The 24,135-nt window shown below is 33.7% G+C and overlaps 1 protein-coding gene across 1 annotated transcript in view; it reads left to right on the forward strand.

Moving 5' to 3' along the window:
- LOC145298654 (uncharacterized) overlaps window positions 1-24,135 on the forward strand; it is a 200,726-nt gene that overhangs the window by 137,504 nt on the left and 39,087 nt on the right. The window contains exon 4 of the mRNA XM_080144334.1: window positions 23,554-23,601. Coding sequence (XP_080000460.1) covers window positions 23,554-23,601 — 48 coding nt within the window. The remainder of the gene's footprint in view (window positions 1-23,553; window positions 23,602-24,135) is intronic.

Consider the following 24,135-nt stretch of genomic DNA (forward strand, 5'->3'; position numbering starts at 1 on the left):
TCGATCAGAAGACCAGGAAACTCATGACCATGCACAATGCACTACACCCAAAGGATACTGTTGGCCGACTCTGCATGAAAAGGAAAGACGGCGGGAGGGGACCGGTACATGTGAATAACACCCCCAAAAAAAGAACTAGAATAACACCAAAAAAAAAGTAGAAAATTACATCACGCAAAACATTAAAAGGATAATTATGGCAGTGAAAGACACTAAAAAACAAGAAAACAGAAAGATAAAGAATAAGACAAGAAGAGGAAAATGGGAAGAGAAACATGTACACGAAAGATTCGTAAGGACGACAAAAGATGAGAATAACGAAAACTCTTGAACATAGATGAGAAAAAGACACGTAAACAGAGAAACTGAATCCCTAATAACGGCAGCACCAGATAACTCAATAAGAACCAGACACATCAAAGCAAAGATCGACAAAACACAAGAAAACAGCAAATGCAGACTCTGTGGACAAAGAGACAAAATGATAAAACCATATAGAAATTGAATGTAGCAAACTAGCCGAAAAAGAATACAAGAACAGGCACGGGCAAGTGGGAAGGGCATACACTGGGAATTGTGCAAACAACTGCATCTCGAACGTGCAGACAAATGGTACAAACATAAACCAGCAACAGTAACTGAAAACGAGAATCACAAAATCCTATGGGATATAGACATACAAACAAATAAAACACTCCAAGCAAGAAGCCCAGATGCTGTAATAATTAACAAGACAGAAAAGTCCTGCCAAATCGTAGACTTTGTTGTTTTAGCTGACCACAAGACAAATATCAAAGAAAAGAAGAAACGGAACAAATACACAGAGCTAGACAGAGGACTGAAAGGGAGATTGTAGAAAATAATCAAAATAGTGCCTATAATAATAGGAGCACTAGGAACAATCCCGAAAAACTTTGAAAAAAGAATGGGAGAAATTGAAATCAAAGGAATGACTGCAAAGATATAACGAATAACAATAATGAAAACATCTAAAATATTAAGGAAACCCCTAGAATAATGGACTAATACACATGAACCACATTCGCGGACCAGACGAACTGCGGTAGAGACAAAACATTAAGAGGCGTCACAAGAAACTAAGAACATAGAAGATACATAAGTTCTCTATCCCTCCCCCATACCCTCCCCTATCCCCTCCCCCATCCTTTCTCATTACCCAATCACCATCCCCCATACAAGATTGATGCCAAATAGCCGAGAAGGTTCAAGGATGATGGAAAGACCGAGGAGAGAGTGCTGATCATATCTCCGCTGGACAAGTGCAAAAAGAACTGGGGCCTTGGGGAGGCTTATTGCGATTCGAATTTCAGTGGAGACGATGGTGGTCGGCTGTTGCGATAATGAAATTCATTTGCAAATGTTCTCAGAAGTGGAGAGCCTGGAAAACTGGGGAGACTTGTTGTCACTCAGCTTCCAGAGAACACCACGGGCTTTTTTTCAAGGAGAGATCCTTTATGACCTGTGTGAAAGCTCCTTGTGAGCTAATAATAATAATAATAATAATAATAATAATAATAATAATAATAATAATAAAAAACTTAAATCAATATTTAGCTTGATGATTTTGGGTCGGATTCATATTCCTTGCCCACTAAATATGGTTACTGATTTTAATTCTTCGGAATGATATAAAACAAACACTAAATGTTCAAATATGAAAATTTCATGTAAATGAAGTTTCTTCATGAATAGCTGTTTGGAATTTCTGAACAAATGATAAATTTACGATAAATGTGGAACTTGCGCACTACTAGGTATCACTGAATCACTTGTTTTGGTTCTCTGTTGGGACATGGAGAGATTGCATAGCAAGGGCCAACAAATGCCATTTCAGGTCCGAATCAAAGATTAATACGTGTTTTTTTGTTGTTGAAAAAGTTTGTTTTTTTTAATAAATAGAAACTTAGTTTTTTTTAATAAAATAGAGATTTTTTAAAATAAAACCTGAACAAACCTTTTTAAACACATTTCTGGAATTAAAACAAATATAAAAAAATTATAATGAAACAAAACTGAATTGCTTTTTTTTTAACAAAATAGACTTTTTAAAAAAATTTTAAGACAGTATAATCATGCATTATTGAAAAGTGAATTTTGAAAAAACTATTTTGTTTTTCAAAATGTTTAATTTTCCTTATATGTTATGGGGGTTACACAGAGACAAGACGAGACCCAACACTTGTAGAAGTGATAGAGCAATTCTTATGACGGTGGAGCTGAAAGATAGATGTGAAGAGAAATATAATGATTATCCATTTATACATGGGACAGCGTGATTATCCATATAAACTTGAAGACAAAACACATTACCTTGTGGTTGAATGACGAACGAAGACAAAAGGCTTACGTCACAAATACAAGACGTTTATTCATCTAGCTGGTGATTGGAATTCGATGCCTGCTAAGTTGTCGTCTTTTCCTGACCCCTTTGCTCCAATGGAGTCTTCTCAGTCCGCTCTGCGGACTAACTGTTTCTCATCTCCAGACTCACTCGGACTGACTTTTTCTAGTCTAACATAAGTGCATATATTAATTCTATACTTCTTTGTGACGTTAATACGCGGGCCAAAGATATGAATCCCATGAACATGCTTCGAATACGTGCCCTGGCAACACAAGTTCCAGATTTTCTCAATGAACATTCTTTTGATGCCATTGTTCCATTATTCCTGCTCCGACCCAAATTAAAACAACACAACTTTCTGTTTACCCGCACTCTTTGTTGTATAGCTTATTTCTAACTTGCATTCCTCACCATAATGGATAATTCACTGCATTCCTGGAATCGTATTTAAATAATAAAAATGTATTCCTTTTAATTTCTGCGTTCGATTCCAGAATTTCTGCGTTCGATTCCAGAATTTTCCTTCAATAATAATATTCAGTCCTAATAGCTTCGTTTCTAACTAAAAACCGGAAGCTGTCCCCTACAATATACAATACAGTCACAACTTTTTTTTTGTAATGAATAAATGAATAAATGAATGTTGTTGTCTACCCCTGTTATGCACTCTCCCCATGTCCCAACTGAAAACTAAAAAAGTAATTCCGCCCTAGTAGTGCAAAAAAGCCATAAATTTACATGAAATCTCTTCTAAGAATCCAACGTTAAGTTTTTGCAAAAAATATTTTTGAAAAATCTTAGGATTTAATGTTATATTAATATTGATTTATTTTAATTAATTTAGTTAAATATGTAGTAACGTAATGTATTCAACATGTTCGACATCCGGGCAATCTGAATAATCGAATTAGTAATTACTAGATCTGTGACAACAGCATATTCTTTTCATTCTTTTGACTCTCAAGTATATATCCGACACAGTAAGACACAGTCAATCAACCGAGAACCACATCAGTCTATATAAAAACATATAAGATATTAACGGAATAATTTAATTAATTAATTTAATTTAATTAGTTTTGAGTCCAGAGTCAAAACAATGAAAAGAATATGCTGTTGTCACAGCACTAGTAATTACTAGCAGAACCTGTGGAATGAGAAATATATTTAATCAACAAATATGATAAAGTTGATATTTGTTGGATATCGCAAAGTTTTTTTTAGAACAGAAAAAAAATAAATAACACGCAGCAAATATGAGTTTATCAACATTTCTATGAAAATAGCAATCATTGTATTTTAAATATAGAACCGACCCAAATGAGATAAATGAATAAATACTAATAAATACATAGAAAGTAATATTGTGCTACATAGTTCAATACAAACAATAAAATCGCATTGTAAGAGACAATCTTTATATTACTACTCCAGTTCAAAATCACTTGGCAGACAATGTACTTTTTGTTCTGTTTCTTTCTAATGTTCCCTTTTATACGTAATATTTCGCTGACTTTTCTGAGGTAAAGAACCGTTGCACGTCGAAATTACTATAAGTTTCTTTCTCACACCATTGCAACAATGATCATATAACCTTAAAGGGAGTTTTTTTTTCTTATATTTTGTTCGGATTTCCAGATTGGCCTTTTTAAAGCCAGATTTCTCGAATCTGGCCATTTTTGAAACAGTTTGGACTTCAAAAATTGTATTTTAGCCATTTTTTTTTTTCAAAGCGTAACGAAAGATTAACTAAGCAGAATATTATGTAGATGAAACAAATTAACATGAAGTTTTTTTTTTTTCATATGCATTGGACAGATATTTATAATTTATTTTCTGTATTGCAATTTTTAGTTTCTATTTGAACATTCCCATCCGTTTTATTTTTGTGTTTTGTATTTTCGATTTATATTGGTTTTAAGTCGTTTCTTTAGCGTTTCTTGACTTTATTGGGTTTTTATTTTTATTAAATTGAGAACGTAATTTCTTAGAAACAAAGCATTGGAAGGGATTCGTTATCAGTTACAATAATCGCAAAGAATTAGCTTTCACAAACGAGAGTAATTGCATTTCAAAGCACTCATCTTCTAACCGAGCTGTAATAATATCATCTAAACGAACGCAAACAAACACGGAACAACTACCTCAGAAGTCTCCACTGCAACTAGGATGAATAGAAATAAATATCTTCACAAAATAAGACTAAAGATATAATGAAAAAGTAATTGAATACTTTATCAAGAATAGTATGAGATTTATTTTCCCCATTACCCAATTCTAATTTCAATAAATAAAACTTTGAAAGAAATAATTCCTTTGAAACTAGTTCAGCCAAGAGATCTGGTGACAGCAACAGGCACTGGTTAAACTGCGGACCTGATCAAATTTCTAATCGAAAAGATGTCGTTATATATATATATACATATATATATATATATATATATATATATATATATATATATATATATATGTATATATATATATATATATATATTTATATAAAATGGGTTAAGAAATTTCAACGAAAGAAAGATGTATATTTAAATAAGGAAGTAGTCACCAACAATGTGTATTTTTTAACATTATTTTATTATTCCGTGTCTTGGTTTTTCATTAAGAATTATGTTTGGATCACTACTCCCTTATAAATATATATATATATATATATATATATATATATATATATATATATATATATATATATATATATATATATATATATATATATATATATGATTGTTGACATGGATTAAATCCGGCGATATAAAATAAAATGGAGGTGGAAGGACCTGAATACTCAACGTTTCGTCAGATTTATGCGGGCTTCTTCAAGAGGGATGGTCATTGACGAGAGAGTCGGAGGATTGGCGCTATATATAATGATGGGGAGAGCTATATTTCCAGACGCAATTTTTTAATCTCTACGATATTCTAACTTTTAGACGTAATCCACCACGTAATCCACCACACTAGTTTACTCTAATTTATTTTCTCTCATAAAATGTATATATATATGTATATATGACATCTAATTTACATAAGGAAAACACGTTGCTCTCCCCCATCATTATATATAGCCCCAATCCTCCGACTCTCTCGTCAATGACCATCCCTTTTGAAGAAGCCCGCATAAATCGGACGAAACGTTGAGTATTCAGGTCCTTCCACCTCCATTTTAATTCATATATATATATAAATATATATATATATATATATATATATATATATATATATATATCATAACGGTTGGATCACTGTCTGACTGACGAAAAGAACATTTAAAAGCAAAATGTTTAAATTCAATGTTATTTCACGCGGTTGATGGTAGCCAAATGGATACCGTCTTTGCTAATCAAGCCAGAGATGGCTCGTGTTGCCGAGTTCGAATCTGTTGACTGTTGTTAATCATGACACCTTGCACTGAAGATTCCCGAAAGGATGAAACACTAGTGTCTGTAGGTATTTAATTATTATAATAAAATATAATTATATATATATATATATATGTGTGTGTGTGTGTGTGTGTGTGTGTGTGTTTTGTGAACTATATATTAAAGATATACAGGGTGTTCCAAAAGTCTTGGGCACATTTCAAGTCCTCATATCTGCTTAATGTGCCCAAGACATTTGGAAGACCCTGTATATTTATTGTATATTTATATGTATTTATTGTATATATATATATATATATATATATATATATATATATATATATATATATATATATATATATATATATATATACTAACTGTACTCTGGTACCCTTTGCTGTGGCTCGATTTAGTGTAATGGAAGAATCCCCATCACCGCGGTTTTAGCACTCCGAAATCTACCAAAAAAATATTTTGTTATATACGAACGTGAGAAAGAAGAAGAAAAAAAGGAAGAAGAATGGGGGGATGGGTTCATAGTGCCGCCTGTAAGGAAAATACTGAAAAAAGAAAAAAAAAGAAAGAAACGATGAAAATAGAGAGAAAAGCATCGAACAAAGCGAAATGTAACGGAAATGATTTATGATATGTTTATATATATATAAAAAGACCCCGGCTGTTTTATAAAGAAAGAAACGATGTTAAACTTGCTGAAGGAAGAGGAAAAACGGAAAGAGAGAAGAAATAAATAAACAAAATGGAAAGATCGTGAAAACAGAAACAGAGGAAAGTAAAAAATAAATAAATAAATAAATAAACGATGTTAAGCTTGCCGAAAACTATTAAGTGGCGCAAAGCGAGTCAAATGGTTGCATTTTTTTGTGGACTGTCCTTTTATGGAGTTTTAGCCGGTAAAATAGTTGCTATGGGGTTAAAATTGAAAAAAAAATGAAATTAGCAAATGTAAGTCGACTTAAAGTGCTTTTGGACACATGCACAAATAGACATTCAAACGTTTAAGCCGGTTCATTTTAACTATTTTTCTTACCCTCCTGATGATTGCTCAAACGGTTACGACTAAGATTTGAGCACTATATGTTTTCGTTTCTATTCTAGCTGATAGCACCCAAGTCGTTTCTTTTTACTTTTGAAATCATTATATTGGGTACAATAAAAGAAGTTGGCTCTATGATAATAACTATGAAATCTGCATAAATTGAAATATCATATTTAAGCGTATTTTACCTCCGGTTGCCCTGCTATTTTATATATATATATATATATATATATATATATATATATATATATATATATATATATATATATATATTCCCCCAAAACCTTTGGACTTGATGGAGGGGAGACTGAAACTTGCTGCTATGGCTTCGAATGATCTGGAGAAACAGCAAGGGAGACTTGATTCCAAATATTTCTCATGGATTATGTCAATCTTTTTGGTTCTTATGCATAAAGTAAATTTCACAGTGTGCAAAAAGTATTTGATACTGGAGATATTCATAATCATGCCCTATTTCCAAAAAAAGCCAAGTACGTCCAAGGATGGAATACTGTTGCCATATCTGGGCAGGAGCTGATAAAAACAGCCTATCCTGCCTTGACAGAGTACAAAATAGACTTCGTGGCTTAGTGGGGATGCCCTTTTCTCTACCCTGCAACCTCTCTCCCACAGAAGAGACGTTGCGAGCCTATCCTTGTTTTATCGTTATTTCCATGGCAGGTGCTCCTCTGAACTCCAATCTCTGGTCCCCCCTCGCCAATCTTTCACGAAAAACACCCGTCTAGCTGAATCCACTGTGAAAAATTTCCCCCACTCTATATCTGTGCCTAAATCAAAACGCGGATTCCATGAACAAAGCTTATTTCTTAGAACTGCGCGCCTGTGAAACTCTGTTCCGTCTGCCTGCTTCCCATCGGACTACAACTTGGATGTCTTCAAGTCCAATGTTAACAAATTCCTAATGAACCGCCCCCTTAAGTAAACACTTAATCAAATCTCCACACTAACGTAATGTACTTGCAATAACCCTTATCCCTGAGTGGCTTCCGGGCCTTGATAAGTGGTGATCACTGTGTAAAAAAAAAAAAAGAAGAGCGATATGAGAAATATTTCGAATCAAGTCTCCCCTTGCGGTTATTTCAGATCATTTGAAACCATAGCAGCTAGTTTTAGTCTCCCCTCCATCAAGGCCAGAGGTTTTGGGGGAATATCAGATATTTTGTAATTTATATGCAAAACTGGGTAAACACATGACTTTGAATGTAAAAAAAATGCCAAAAGTAGGCTTTGTATGATGGATGGTCCCCTTAATATGCGACCTTAAAGGCAAATGTCATATATCCCACAACACACTTCAGGTCATTACCTTTCCAACGAGCATTCATTTATTAAATACTGATCGATAGTCGCTGAGATTTGAAGTTTATAAAACTGCCAAAAGAGGTGGTATATATATATGATAATTGCAACGTCTTGTCAGACGAGTGCCACTCCCTCAGACATTTAAAATCCATGATCCCAAATGTCTTAGGGAGTATCTATACAAATATGATGTTACAGAGTCTTAGCTTTGTACGACAGCTAAGTCTCTCTCTCGGTTCAAAATATTGAGATACAGCAACAAGCAAGAGCAAGATAGCCAGCAACAAATTAAACTGCAGACCAGCTTAATGCGGGTACTGGTCTTCCGCTTTATGGTTTTTTAAATTAGAGATTTGCTTCCCCTAGAAAGGTTGCTTTCACCACGGCTTACGGGAGCCCTCTCTACCCCAATACACATATACACACACAAATATACACGGTGCTAGTTGGCCGTTGACCCAGAAAAAGAGTTCATTCGCCCTTTCGAAGGTCTTGTTTTTAATCCTTCATATATATATACTAGCATGGGTGCCCTGCGTTGCCTAGGTGTTTGGAGGTGTGAGTTGAGCAACAAAAAAAGTGGTAGTAGGAAGGCAGGCTCGAACACGTACCGCAAAGGAGGAAAAGAACGGGGGTAAAAATTGATGCCTTTACTGTTACGACTACCGGCAAACCGGTATTGACGTAGGTTTAAATTAAAGTTAGATATTCGAAAAGAGGAGATGACTTTCGAAAATATCGGTGAAAAAAGCAACCCCTCCCTGTAGAAAAGTGCCCAGTTGAGGGTGAAGAAATGAATGTTTTTAGCCGATTTTTCGGTATTTGTCGTCTGAAGGGTCGAGCTTCAAAACGATACTTATCTTATGAAAATTCGTCGCCTCTGTCGAAAATTTTAGGCAGACATGCAAACATACATACATACATGCATTTATATATTGGTAGCTCAAATTTTCAACCCAAACCGATTAAAAAGCTTGCCCTATCTCTGAATACCCTTTATGTAAAATTTCAAATGTTTAGACCAGATTGTCTGAGTAATTTGGTAGAGACCGCAGAGGTCAAATTTTTTAAACTTGGCCCATATTATGACCCTTTAATATTTATTATTTTGGGCCCCTCAAGTTATTATGTGAGATCAATGGCCATTAATAGATTTCAAGTGTTTATACCCAAAATTGGCGGAGGGGTTTGGCCCATTAACAGCCAAATTTCTGGCCGAAACCGGATTACAAAGATTGCTCCAAATCTCAGTACTGTGTATATCAAATTTTGAGTCTGTAGACTGAAAATTGACAGAGTCATTGTGTAGAGAAATGGACACAGACAGACAGACACTTTCACTTTTATAGATATTTAGATATATTTATATATACATACTAGCATGGGTACCCGACGTTGTCTGGGTTGACATGTAGTTCCGTTTGGAACACACCTGCTATACTAATCATTTTCATTATGGGCAACGTGGATATCCCCAGAACAATTCAAAAAATAAAAGAACGGATAAAAACATAACCCCAAAAAAAGAAGTATGTGATACCCTCTCCACCAGATATTTTGGCAGAAGGGATACAAATAGAAGAAACTATTCTCCGGATATTTAGCACTAGAAAAAAAATCCTCTCCCAAAAAATAAATCATAAGAAATAAATTATTACAACTTTTGTTTCAATAAAAATAGCATCGAATAACCGTGCGATCGCAAAAAAAAAAAAAAGCCAAGTAAGCAGAACCCCTTAAAAAATGTAGATCTACCAAAAATTAATTCCAAAAACAACTAAATGAAATTTTTCGCCATTGTAATGCCCCAGCCAATGTAATTTGCCATATTTTGGGATTCGTTTTTCTTATGAAATTGTTAGGTGAAAGTACAGAGGGATCTCATAAAAAATTAATTAAATTTATCGTTATTTCATGTTTTAAATGTAATACCCCCATCACAAAAAAAAAAAGTATTTGTCATGTTTTATCCCCCCCCGCCCCTGCCTGATCGCCAAACATGAAAAAATGCTAGAGGTGACATGTCTCGTTGAACGCTTGGTGGCCAAAATGTGGGTGCTCATTTCACGTTAAATTCATATGGAAAAGTGATCTCCCACTCTAAAATGTTAATTTTCTTTCTTTTCAAAATTTCTGTCATATTATTTTAAAAGGCTATTAAGCCAAAAAAAGTAGATCTTTATTTTTTTAGGTGGGTCACATCGTAAAAAATTTACCGATTTCTGTATAGTATTTTATAGAATAATAAAAACAAGCACATGAAATCTTTTCTTCAGTTTTTCGTAAGTGTTTTTTTAATATTTAAAAAACAAGAAAAGCCAAACATTTTTCTATCTACTCGGAATTATTTTTTAAAGCTAGAAATTTATTGAGATTACCAAATTATTTTATTAGGTGATAGTTTTTATTTTTTGTCTATGTTCCGAAGGGGCAAATAACTTTAAACAAAGAATTTAAAAAATTGATGTTGGAATAATAATTCCAAATAAATTTAATTAAATATGTTATCAATATAATTATTGTTTAAAATCTGTAACGATTTTAAATAGAACACTTATAACAATTCTCTCGTTAGAAACATTAACTAAGATAACGCAATTTAATAAAATCGATTTTTCTCAATGTAATATGCAAATGAGATGATCTCTTTATTGTATCTAGTTTGCAAGAATCATACTATATACAGAAATAAATGAGTAAGGAACCTTTTGTATATATTAATCAAATTTTGAACAAACAAACAGACAGGAATGCGAATTTATATATATATATATATATATATATATATATATATATATATATATATAATTTTAATGCGAATTTATATATATATATATATATATATATATATATATATATATACTAGCGTGTGTACCCGGCGTTTTCCGGGTGTTCGTAGGTGTGTGTGTGTAAGGGAGAAGTAAAGTAAAGAATACACGAATAATATCCGTGTTTCAATATTATAAAAAAAAACGATGTTAAACTTCCTAAAAAATCGGAAAAACGAAAACAGGAAAAGCATCGAACAAACGTAATTCACCCAATAGGAAGCATAGAACGGAAAGACACAGTGCAATTCTATTCCTGTTTTTTAAGCAACTACGAAGTACAGAAAACTGAAACCGGCGTTCCTTCGTAACTGTCCCTTGTGAACGATCACACAACGGTGTAAATGGATGGCGGGGAACGGAGGAATTAATTAGAGACAAAAGATTTTACTACTTCCAGTGATTTTAACGGATTTTGGCAGGGAACTCTCAGCAGAAAAAATACAGGAATCTACGAGTATCGAGGAAGTGGAGAGGTAATATGCCTATAACAAACCTCAGATATTGTACTGCAGTCTGTGCATATTACATTTGCATGAAATGTCTTGATTTTTAATCCTATTAAGCTACAAAACTATAGGGAAAAATGAGTTCATTATATATATATATATATATATATATATATATATATAGGGAGGGATATGTAGGTATTTAATAATTATTATAGCAAATAATTATATATATATATATATGTATATATATATATACACACATATATACATATACACGCCATATATATATATATATATATATATATATATATATATATATATATATATATATATATATATATATATACTGATAGCCAAATTGAATATAAAAATGCTCATCTCTTTGGTTCTATGGGATAAAACTACATCAATTTGCAGGGTTTTTTTAAGATTATAATACTATTCTATGGTTACAATTTTATGACAATTAGTAATAAAAAAGCATATATTTCCAAACCATTAAAATATGTCCAAATTTGCCTACATATGTATACATAGTGTCCTGCACACAAACTTCAGTTTTGCTGCTTCCATTGTCTCGCCTGTGGCCTTGCCAGGCTACCAATATATATATATATATATATATATATATATATATATATATATATATATATATATATATATATATGGGGGTGATTTTATTTATGTGAACGATCTTATATAGAACTAGCCTGAGTGTCCGGCGTTACCCGGATGTTTGTAGGTCTATGTTGAGCAAAAAACAAATGTTGTAGTAGGCAGGCAGGCTCGAACCCGATACAAAGGCGGAAAAGAAAGTGAAGGTTTGTTTAAGAGTGTTGGTTGAGCAAAATAATAAAAAAGAAAATTGCTAGCGCAAAAAAAAAAAAAATGGTAGTAGGCACGCAGGCTCGAACCCATACCGCGAAGGAGGAAAAGAATGTAAAAAACCGAAAAACGTGACACGTTAGCTGTTGTACCCATCGCCAAACCGGTAGTGACGTAGGTTTAAATTAAAACTAGTCAATCGAAAAGAGAGGGTGACTTTCGAAAATATCGGCGGAAAAAGCGATCCCTCCCTGGAGAAAAGCGCCTAGTTGAGGGTGAAAGAATGAATGTTTTTAGCCATTTTTTTATATTTGTTGTCCGAAAGGTCGATCTTCAAAACGATACTGATCTCGTGAAAATCCTTCAGCTCTATCGAAAATTTTAGGCAGACATACATACACACATACATACATACATACATTTAAACAGACAGGTGAGATTTGCATTATAGATGATAGAGACGTTGAGAAAAAATAAAATAAAAAACTGAAGAATAGGAAATAGGAAAAGTGCAAAATGAAAAAGTTATTAAATGAAGAATAGATGAGAAGGCAATTGAAAAAAAGTGGGGGGAGGATGTGGACAGGAATTAATTAAATATGTAAATATATTGATATACTCTGAGATTGAACTATCAATATACTGAAAAATTACCAAACAAGACAAAGATATGGGAAAACATATTGATAACTAGCTGATGTACCCGGCGTTGAACGGTATTAAACGTAACGTTAAATGAAGTTTTAAGAAAGAAACTGAAACATGCAAATGCAAGTACTATTTTTTTTAAAACAGTTCACTTCTTGTAAGTAAAAAAAAAATACTCAAGCTGAGATCGAAACCAAAACCTGAAAAAGTGATTCAAGTACAATAACCATTAGGCCAGCTTGCCATGATCCTTAAAAAGTGTTTTTTTCGAACATACTTATTCTTAAAATAAGGAAGCTGTCATATGAACGATTCGCACATGCGCAGTCGGGAAACACTTGATAAACACATAAAATTCTGAAGACCCCCAAGTACCAATTTTTTATTCTGACTCCTTAGCAGCCCTTTTTTTCCGGATGGAAACCGATTTCCACATGACTGAATACCCTATATACTAAATTTCAAGTCTGTAGATCAAAACTTCATTGAGTATATTTAGTGGAGAGTTGTCCTTACGCGCGCGCGCACACACACACACACAGACACACACACACACACACACACATTCTCACTTGTATAGATATATAGATAGATATGGAAATACTTTTATTCCAAAGTAAATATTTTCCTCTCATTCAATATGCGATTTAATTCTGTATTTGTTTTCACTTCCCATCATCATCATCATCAGCAGCAGCAGCAACAGCAGCAGTAGTAGTAGTAGTATGATATCCTGTTCTGCATTTTAGAACAACCTCTTTTCATATTAATCTGCTACTATTATTATTTCTATATCATTCTTTTTCCTCTATTATTATTATCATTATTATCATTATTATTATTATTTTTATTATTATTATTATTATTATTGTTTTTATTATTAGTATTAGTATTAATAATTTTATTAGTATTATTATCACTTATGTTTTATCAGCATACGAAATTTTAATATCCTGTTCATTGGGTGATTGATTATACAGCAAGCAAATATGCTCATTCAAAAATATTTCCTCTTTTTTCAACGTTATCAGTGATGGAAATAATTAATTATCCATATCAAAATCCATCTATATATATAAAGTGTATTCATGTGTGTGTGTGTGTCTTTTTTTTTTTTACTTGGGAGTCACCACGTATAAAGTCTCGAAGGCCACTTGAGGATAAGGTTTAATGAATGTAAGTTATCATATCTAAAGATAAATCATATATAGTGGTTTTAGCTCGTTGAGTGTTTTTGTGAAAGTTTGGCAAATGAGGACCATAGATTGGAGTTCAGATGAGCTCTTACCATGAAAATGGCGATAGAGCAGAGAAAGACTCGCAATGTCTTTTCTGTGGGAAAGAGGATGCAGGGAAGAAAAAAAGGCAAGTTTCTCCTGCCCAGGTGTAGCTCCTGCCCAGATGTGGCACACCTGTAGGGTGCACCTGGTTCTTATACAGATAGAGGATTGCATCGGCAGTAAGATACTTACTGGAGCAGTAGAGTGATCCAACTATCTTTCCAGCGATCTTGGCAATGGATTCAATGTATGCGTTCCATTTCAGATCAGGAGTGAAGGTCAGTCCCAGGAGATTGTCAAGATATCCCAAAACTTGATTGTCAAGATTCCCCAAAACTTGAGCCATTCATTTCATTTGGACATGTTGAGAACCAGAGCGATTATGATCAAAGGAGAGAAGCTTAGTATTCAATGCATTAAAATTAACCAACCACCTTTTCCCCATTGCACCACGTTCTCAAGATCAGAAGAGAAAGAATCAGAAGGATCTTTATCATTTCTAGCTTTTGATGTGTCACCATAGATTGCCGTGTCGTTTGCATGAATGTCTACAAATGATCTAAGAATATGATTTGGGAGATATGTGATGAAGATCAGAATAGGGTTGGAACCAGGATGGAACCCTGAGGGATAGCAGTGTTAATACAGTGACTTTCTGATTTCTGCCCATCAACGACTACTCTTATAAGCCTGTCAGACAGAAAGAATTTTATAACTCAGAGGACATTCCCAGCTATTCTATAGCTGGCAATCTTGTGAAGTAGACCTTTATGCCACACTCTATCAAAGGCATATGTCAAGAGCTATTGCTCTAGAGACAAATCCTCAGTCGAGCGATCACTAATCCTATGTGATGTAACAGTTAGTACATCAACTGTAGATCTTGCAGAATAGAAACCATACCGCATGTCATTGAGCAGGTTATTTTTGCCGAGGTGGTTGACCACTTCTCTGTTTATCACAGTTTCCAGCAACTTATGATGCACAGGAGACTGATTGGTCTGTACTAAGAGGGAGATGATCGATCACCGGAATTTTTAAATACAGGGTAGACTGATGAAGTTTTCCAAGGGAAGCATTTCTGTTTAAGGCAGCGTTTAATTAGCTTTGTAAGTATGGAATCTCGTTCCGGTTGAAGCTTTTTGAGCACTATGACTTGAATGTTGTTTTACTAGAATCAAGGTTTTTGATAAGCTTGACAACATCACGGCCAGAAATTAGTATGTTGCTTAGTGTGTTTTCAGTCACAAGAGAGAATACAAGGGTTAGGCTGCCCTAATTGCAAAGGATAGAATTTGCTGCAAAGTTCTTGGCAAAGAGTTTTGCTTAGTCAGATGCTGGCGAGATTACCTCAGGTCCATTGATGATGGTAAGGATAGAGGACATGCTTCTGTTCAGGATCTTGTTTTTTTTTTTTGTTTTTTTGTTTTTTTTTTTGTTTTTTTATTACCTTTTCACCCCAAACAAGGCACATTGACACTTTGGTGTAGAGGGCTACTATCAGGGGCAGCAACTACTGGGGCACTATGTTGGGATTTGGGCAGCAAGATGTCAGTTCACGTTACACTTGAACTTCTGCATGTCAGTACAGTTAGGGAAGGAGGGACCTAGAATGGAATTCCAGAGTCTAGCAGTTCTGGGGAAGAAACTACTGGAGTAGAAAGATCTTTTACATCTAGGGATCTCTACTGTGTGGGGGTGGGATTTAGCTGCCTGTCAGGTTTGTCGAGGGTGTCTACGTCGTGGGGGCACAAATGTTTATGATTCGCCTAAACTGTTGGCAGCCAAGCCGCTGCTCTGCTACTTTAAACTTGATGTACTGAGCATAGGAATCTCTTGCATTTTTTATTACTCTTTTACAATGGTTGATGGCAGTCCTAATGTTGTCTTTAGTTTCACATCTATTATGCTGAAAACAATGGAAATAGTGATTTCTGTGTGCAATGGTGGCGGGCGGCGCATTCTGGAGTGAACCACAGTTAGCTGTTGAACTTTAGCTGGAATTTTTTGGAGGTTATGAAGCGGTTTATACCCACAGTTAACCATTTAGTCAGATCTGATACTAAAGAGGACACATTCTTTTTTGAACATGTAGTGCAGAGGTATATCTGATATGAATGTTTGGAAGTCATCCCAGTCAACCATAGAATATCTATGCACAGTAAGAGGGAGAGATGCATTAGAGAACTTATTACATTTTGTTTTTATCTCAACTGGGTTTGTGAACAATTTGTGTTAGTTCATAGGCAATCGAGAAATCATGGCAGTACATCCCCTCATCATCAGTCTTTTTTGAATGGAATAGCCATTCCACGTTGTGAACATTGAAGTCTCCACAGACGTGAATGTTAGCTAAGCGATGGGTAGACAGAATATGGTCAAGCAAATGCTACTCTGAAGCTCATGTAAGGCCAATTAGGACTTTCTCTGGAGATGTCCCTACCACATGGAAAGCCATTTTTAAGGTAGGCACATATTCCATGACCATGATGATTTGGGGGGGGGGGTCAGAGTTTGATGCCAAATTTGAATATCTGGTAATCGCGAACTCATATAGGGGAACAGTCAGTCCAATGCCAGTTTTGCATAGGAACAATAAGTCTGGTTTAGTCTCGTGTAATTAGATTCAACCTCTGAAAGGTTGGAATGTAGACCCCGGATGTTAAAGAAGGAGACCTGGTAGTGGGGGGGGGGGCAGGTTGGTAGTTGGAGTTCTGGGTTGAATCTTGTTTTGTTTTTTGTGATTTTTCATTTTTTGAGGGTTGAGAGATGTGGAAAAGGTTGGCAGTTTTTTCAGTAGAGCTCTTTTGTTAAAACTGCAATAGTATTTATCTAAGCTAGCAGGGACGCCCGGCTTAGCCTGGTCGTAAAATACACTTAAATATGATATTTTAATTCTTACAGATTTTGTAAATGTTATTATAGAATCAATTTTCTATGAATTTTTAAAATAAAAAAATATATATGTATATCCTTGGGTGCATCAGCTTGAATCGAAACCAAAACCAAAACTTATGAAATATATATATATATATATATATATATATATATATATATATATATATATATATATATATATATATATATATATATATAAACCAAAACTTATGAAGAAAAAAAAATATATATATATATAACTTGAGTTCCTTCAGCTATAATCAAAACCAAAACAAAAACTTATGAAAAATTCTTGGAAAAATTATTTATTCCAAGAAATGGACGGTCATAACAATTAAAAGACAGTCACTCAGAAGAAAAAAGATGTAAACGTGACATAAAAAATAACACACTTGCTATCATATTAATAGATAATACTCGCCTTCCCGTGTTTCAGTAGTTACACTATTATTTAATATCGCCCAAATTAAAAAGTAAGCAACCATCACCTCCACGTACGTATGTTGTTGTGAGAAAGATATTTTTAGCTATGGACAAATAATCAAAGGACGCAATAAATAATACTTATAGATAATTTAAACCGTGATTAAAATATTTATGAGTTTCAGAGGTAAGGGTTGGAGATTCTTGGATTCTTCAATTTTTCCAAGGCAATGCCGGTGCACAGATATTGCAAATATATCTAATATATTGTTACGTTGTCAGATTTGAACATGTACACCTGCGATATCGATATTTCATTTAGATTAGCCAGCTATTAAAGCAAAATCTGAAAAACTAATCTTTTTTAAATGAGTGCATAATATATCCGACTATATTTATTTTAGTAAAACACACTTTACTATCTCCAACCATCTTTTTCATTGACTAACGAGTAGGTATGATCATCTAATTAAAAAGTTATGTTTGTTATGAATACAAAAAGTTAAATTGCCTTCAAAATTCTTTTGTCTGTGTAAGTACTCTTAAAAAGTATTCCACCATTCGTTTTATTATTATTATTAGTAGTAGTAGTATTATTAGTATTATTATTATTAGCCCACAAAGAGCTTTTAACACAGGTCACCAAAGATCTCTCCTTGAAAACAACTTGTGGTGTTCCCTGGAAGCTGAGTGACAACAAGTCTCCCCAGATTTTCCAGTACTCTTCACTTTTTTCGTTAACATTTGCAAATAAAATTGCGTTATCGCACCAGCCGCTTACCATTGATTTCTCACTGGCTGCAGTCATTGTTCTCCACTGGGATTTGAGTGACAATAAACCTCTCTAAGGTCCCAGTTCTCTTCACACTTGTCCAGCGGAGGTCTGGTCAGTGCTCTCTCCTCAGTATTTCCATCCTCTTTAAACCTTCTTGCCTATTTGGTATCACTCTTTTAGTGGAGCGGTAATGGGGTAGTGAGAGATGGAGGACGGGGATAGCGAACTCGTGGGTATGCAGCTTCAATGCACTCAGGTCTATGTAACGCCCCTTTTGTTTTTATGATTCGTGAAAAAGAAAAAAACAAAAATTATTATTATTATTATTATTATTATTATTATTATTATTATTATTATGATGATTATTATTATAAACCAGCAGGTAGGCTTAACTAAAAGTTTCCTTTTTCTACATTACGCCCCCCCCACTCAGATTTGCTTTAAAAGAAAAATCAGCAAAATTTCCTTTTAGCTACACAAAACCAAATATGGCAGTACATGTATGGATTTATTTATCTGCTTCTATAGAAAGTGAACAATAAAGTAACAAGTTGGACAGGAAATAGAAAATTTATATTAGTTTTATTTTGGGGGCCTCACAACTCTCGCTTTTCTTACATTGTATTTTAATCCCTCCCATTCCATGAGCGATATTTATGACAAAAGAGGAGGAATTTCTGTTTTCAGGATCATAACCTGTACAGCATACACTGATCATTGGCTGATTTCTTGAAATAGTATTTTTCGCCCCTTACATCAAATATCTTGTTTGGCACGATTTCGATAAATATATAATAATTTAATAAAAATGCAGCTGAGCTTCAATCTATGACCCCCCCCCTCTAAAACATCCATAACAATCATCTAACTACAGCCACTGTTAACAATTTCCCTTTTTTTACTATTTGGGATCGTGCTTAATAGGGAATTTAGTAGAGTTGAGCAAAAAGGTGTTTGTTCACATTACATTTTATCTTGCATGTTAGTAAAGTCAGGGAAACAGGAAACGGGGTAGGGAATTCCAAAGTCTAACAGTCTGAAGGAATAAACTGTTAGATTAGAAGGCTTTCCAGCATCTAGGGATCTCAACAGTGAAGGGGTGGGATTTAACTGCTTGTCGAGTTAGTTGGGAATATGCATGTCGGGAGTGCACAAGTGTTACAGCTTCATCAAAGCATATTCCATTAAAGTATTTGTAAAACGTGCACTGACATGCGACATTGCAACGATGGGATAAAGGTTGAGAACCTGGCCGATATTAGATTGGAGACTAAGAGTGAGAGACTAGTGGTAGATGCTCCAGCGCAAATGTAGCAACAAAACTCCGTGCATGGACGAATTGTAGCTTTGTAAAGATATCAAATGCTCTTTGATGTGAATAACTTTCTAGCATGCTAGAGGGAGAGCATCTTCTTTGCAGCAGCCTTGGCAATACCCTCAATTTATGTATTCCAATTCATGTTGCTAATAAATGTTAGGCCGAGGAGTTTTAAAGAAGTGCTCTTAGGTAGGGTATGATTTGTCATGGCAATCGTTGATTGAGAAGGTTTTTCTTGTAGCTGTTAAAAGAAAGCAGCTTAATCTAAGTAGCATTAAATCTTACCAACCATTTACGACCTCATTTAACTATCGAGTTACGGTCGTTTTCTAGGATTTCAACCATTGTCTTTGATATTCGTACATTCGTTTTTCCCTTATGACTATTATAGAGCGTTGTGCCATGAGCAAATATTCCCATCTGAGATACAACTTCATCACAATTTTTATTTTTAAATTCTATGAGTAAATTTTATTTCTTAGAACTACTCGTTTGAGGAACACAATAATGCGGGAGTGCTTCCTGGCTGACTACACCATTGTAGTTTTCAAGTCCGATGTAAAAAGGTTTTTGTTTAGTGATTTTCTTAAACAATCAAACTCTGCCCAATTTCCATCATTACCAACCATCACGGTGTTCTCTCACTGGCCACTTGACACTCATCAACCATTATCCTCGCGTGGCTTTTGGCCATTGATTATTGGTGACTCACCAGTAGAAAAATAAAATTGTACTATAAGTAATCAAACTTGGTTTATTGCAATCATTCGATCTCATTGATCATACCACTACTCCCATAGTGTTCTCCATCGTTCAGCTGGCAATCATTTTCGTCTCGTTAACCCTCATCCTCGAGTGGCTCTTAGCCTTGATATGTGGTGATCAAATAGTATAAAAAATACTTTAGTATTTTTATACCACTGGCAAAAGCGCGTGGGATTTTAACGGCTGTAAAATGACGACTAGAAATCAATTTCTTTCTTTACTTAAAAAGAAACAAAGTCAAAAACGAAATGAAATTTTAAAACTGTTCAGTTTACATTTCAAATACAAATAGTTTGCTTAGGAAATTAACACCTTTGGAATGCATTTCGTTATCCTAACGTTTTTATTCTCTTCTCCAGGATGGTAAAGTTAGACAAACGAAGTCTTTGAAAATAAAAAAACAGATAGTGAAATAAATTATCTATAATATAAATCTCACCTGTCTGTTTAAATGTATGTATGTATGTATGTTCGTCCGCCTAAAACTTTCGACAGAGGCGACGGATTTTAACGATATCGGTATCGTTTTGAAGCTTGACCCTTTGGACACCAAATATCGAAAAATTGGCTCCTTCACCCTCAATTGCACAGTTTTCTACAAGGAGGGTCGTTTTTTTGTTTTTGTTTTTTTGGGTTTGTATTACTGTACACATAGATTCGAAAAAGTTATAAAAAAAAAACAAATATATAACAAATAAATGTGATCAAAGGCAAGATAAGTTACTTTCCTACCAAACTGGATATATTTTTTGTGTTTTTTTAATTCAATGTAACACGTTTATTAAGTTCGAAAAACATACATTGTTTACCGATGTATTGGGAAATTCAAAATGGCGCGCGACTCTCTCTTTAACACGGTAAGTTTGGGAAAAGGTTTTATAAATAATGAACTACTATTTAAAAGAACACCGAATATATGTCAAGTTATGTCACGGTAACATATATTGAGCGAGTTTCTAACAGTATTTTGTCTAGTTTATTATTTATTACACCTTTTCCTGAACTTACCGTGTTAAAGAGAGAGCCGGGCGCCATTTTGAATTTTCCAATACATCGGTAAACACTGTCAGCTTTTCGAGCTGAATAAACATGTTACATTGAATAAAAACACGAAAAATATATCCAGTTTGGTAGAAAAGTAACTTATCTTGCCTTTGATAACATTTATTTGTTATATATTTGTTTTTTGACAACTTTTTCGAATCTATTTGTACAGTAATACAAACCGTTTTTTTTTTTTTTTTTTGCAAGTCATTGTATCGGTTGGAATGCCTTTACTAATTTCAACGTTCAGAACTTCCGGTCGCGTCATGGAGTAGAGCTAAGGCGTCAGGTTTTCTTTCACTTTCTTTTCCGCCTTCGCGTCAAGGGTTCGAACCTGCCTGCCTACTACCACATTTTTTATGCTCAACACACACCTCCAAACACCCAGACAACGCCGGGCACCCAGGCTAGTATTAAATAAATAGAGGAACAGATATGTATTTGTGGTCGAAGTAGCAGCGGCAGGAAATCTTGAATTTTTACGTATTGATTCCTCATTGGACAAATGCTCAAATCAACAGTTTTTTCAACTAATAGAAATGCAAAAGATATTCACCCCAAGTCTCGCGCGTAGTATAAAAGCCAAAACTTAGCGTATTGCTTTGTTTTTTTGTTTTGTTTTTTGTTTTTTTTCAATTTTTCCTGTTTTCTTACAAACATTACACGTGCGTATCCCACAATATTGCATAGCTCCTTTTGGGGTCAAAAGGCAATCAAGAAATTCCACGAGAGGTGCACATTAACTTTTGGACACCCACTGAAACACACATATTTCGCTTACAGAATTCATATACACAGTTTGTACATACATAGTCTCATTGACATGGAAGGCATTGAGTCCCTTTCCAGCTCGCCACCCCCGGTAATAAAAGACACGGGGTGGTTTTAATTAATAAATTTTTGGGTGCCTTCCGTCCGTTATATATATATATATATATATATATATATATATATATATATATATATATATATATATATATGACTACTTCATTTACTCACATAAATTAATATACGAAAGTATAAATTTATGCGTAAACTTTAAGTATTTATTTCATCGGTGCTCAATACGTAGGTAGCGCTAGGTAGTAAGTTATAAAATATATATGGCAATTAAGCTACACAGAATATATATAAAAATATATATGGCAATTAAGCTACACAAAATATTCCACGCTAGGATTCATCAGGCTTATGCCTGATGAATCCTAGCGTGGATGAAACGCGGAATATTCTGTGTAGCTTAATTGCCATATATATTTTATAACTTACTATATATATATATATATATATATATATATATATATATATATATATATATATATATATATATAAGATAAAAATTACAATTAATTTTACCAAAATGATCCAAGATGGTAAAATTAAAGTATAATATAAATATTAAAGAATTAATATTCATAAAGTTATCTCAGCCAGATGTAAAAGCTCGATAAAACCAAATAGGAGATAGAGCTTATAATACGAGCAAACAGTTAATAAAACATGTTAAAAACACTTTGAAAAAGAGCTAAAAACATATTTAATTTGAAAAGGAAACACTTGATAAGTGGATAGTCATATATATATATATATATATATATATATATATATATATATATATATATATATATATATATATACATGAATAAAAAAATCAATACGAAAAATATATAATTGTTTATATCTTTTCTGTATTTATTTTCTGTGTATTGACGTATAGGAATACCAAAAGTCTTTTGAAAAAACAAGTATATAATTTTTAGACCGATCCTTCGATATTCCTCAGTGTGAATGTATATATATATATATGTATATATTGGAAGAATAAAATTTGTTATCGGAACAGTAGCGAAACTTGCCATCAGAAGAAAAAAGCAAATTTCTGCTAGTGTTCTAGTAGCAAATTTTATTCTTTTAATATATAAGGCAATGCATCTCGAAAAGACGGACTCTGTTGAAACACCAACCCGGATAGAAGAGCTCATTGGCTCTGTACGGCAATTTTCTAATGACGTGTATCACTAACCAATCACTCACATTTTATTTGTTATGAACCAATATGAAGTAATAAGTGAAGCCTTATCTGAAATAATATTGATTTTGTGTCGATGATACTTTTTATCATTTTGATAAGTTCATTTTTCATGTTATTATATTTATTCATTTATTATTTTATTCTTCCAGCATGGTGGAGCAAGAAATCGTCTATGCCATTTCTGAGACAGTTTCCTGGTAAGTAAAATTTCTTCCAAGATCTATATATTATAATAATAAATTCGTATTCCTGTTTGCTCACGTCATAGCATATACTATATATGTGAAGTGTACGTCACAAATGATATACACATTCCATTTAACTAAAAACAAGAAAATTCTTCTTCCAGGGTTTCTTTTAGCAAAACAATAAAATCACATTTATATAAAAGAAGATTGGAATTTAGTGAGGCCAGTCAAACGTTTTGTAATAAGATATATGGGAATGTTGGTAAAATAAACAAATAAAATCATAATTTACCAAAACAATGACTGATCTGGTTAGTGACGTCAGAGAACGAACAAAGAAAGGGTTATTATATGATCATAAAACGCAGGGTATTCAGAAGTTAGGCAATCGGAGGGTCAGAGTTAAGCCGTCCGCTAGAGGAGTTATTCGTCAGTCGATATACGTATATACAGAAAGATTATACATCTTTGCTATGGCGTCATATACGACGCATATTTTGAACAAACAGACAAACAAATAGACAAACAAATAGACAAACAGAC

Source organism: Euprymna scolopes, chromosome 2, assembly GCF_053919585.1.
Source record: "Euprymna scolopes isolate OS-2025 chromosome 2, ASM5391958v1, whole genome shotgun sequence".
Lineage (NCBI taxonomy): Eukaryota > Metazoa > Mollusca > Cephalopoda > Sepiida > Sepiolidae > Euprymna > Euprymna scolopes.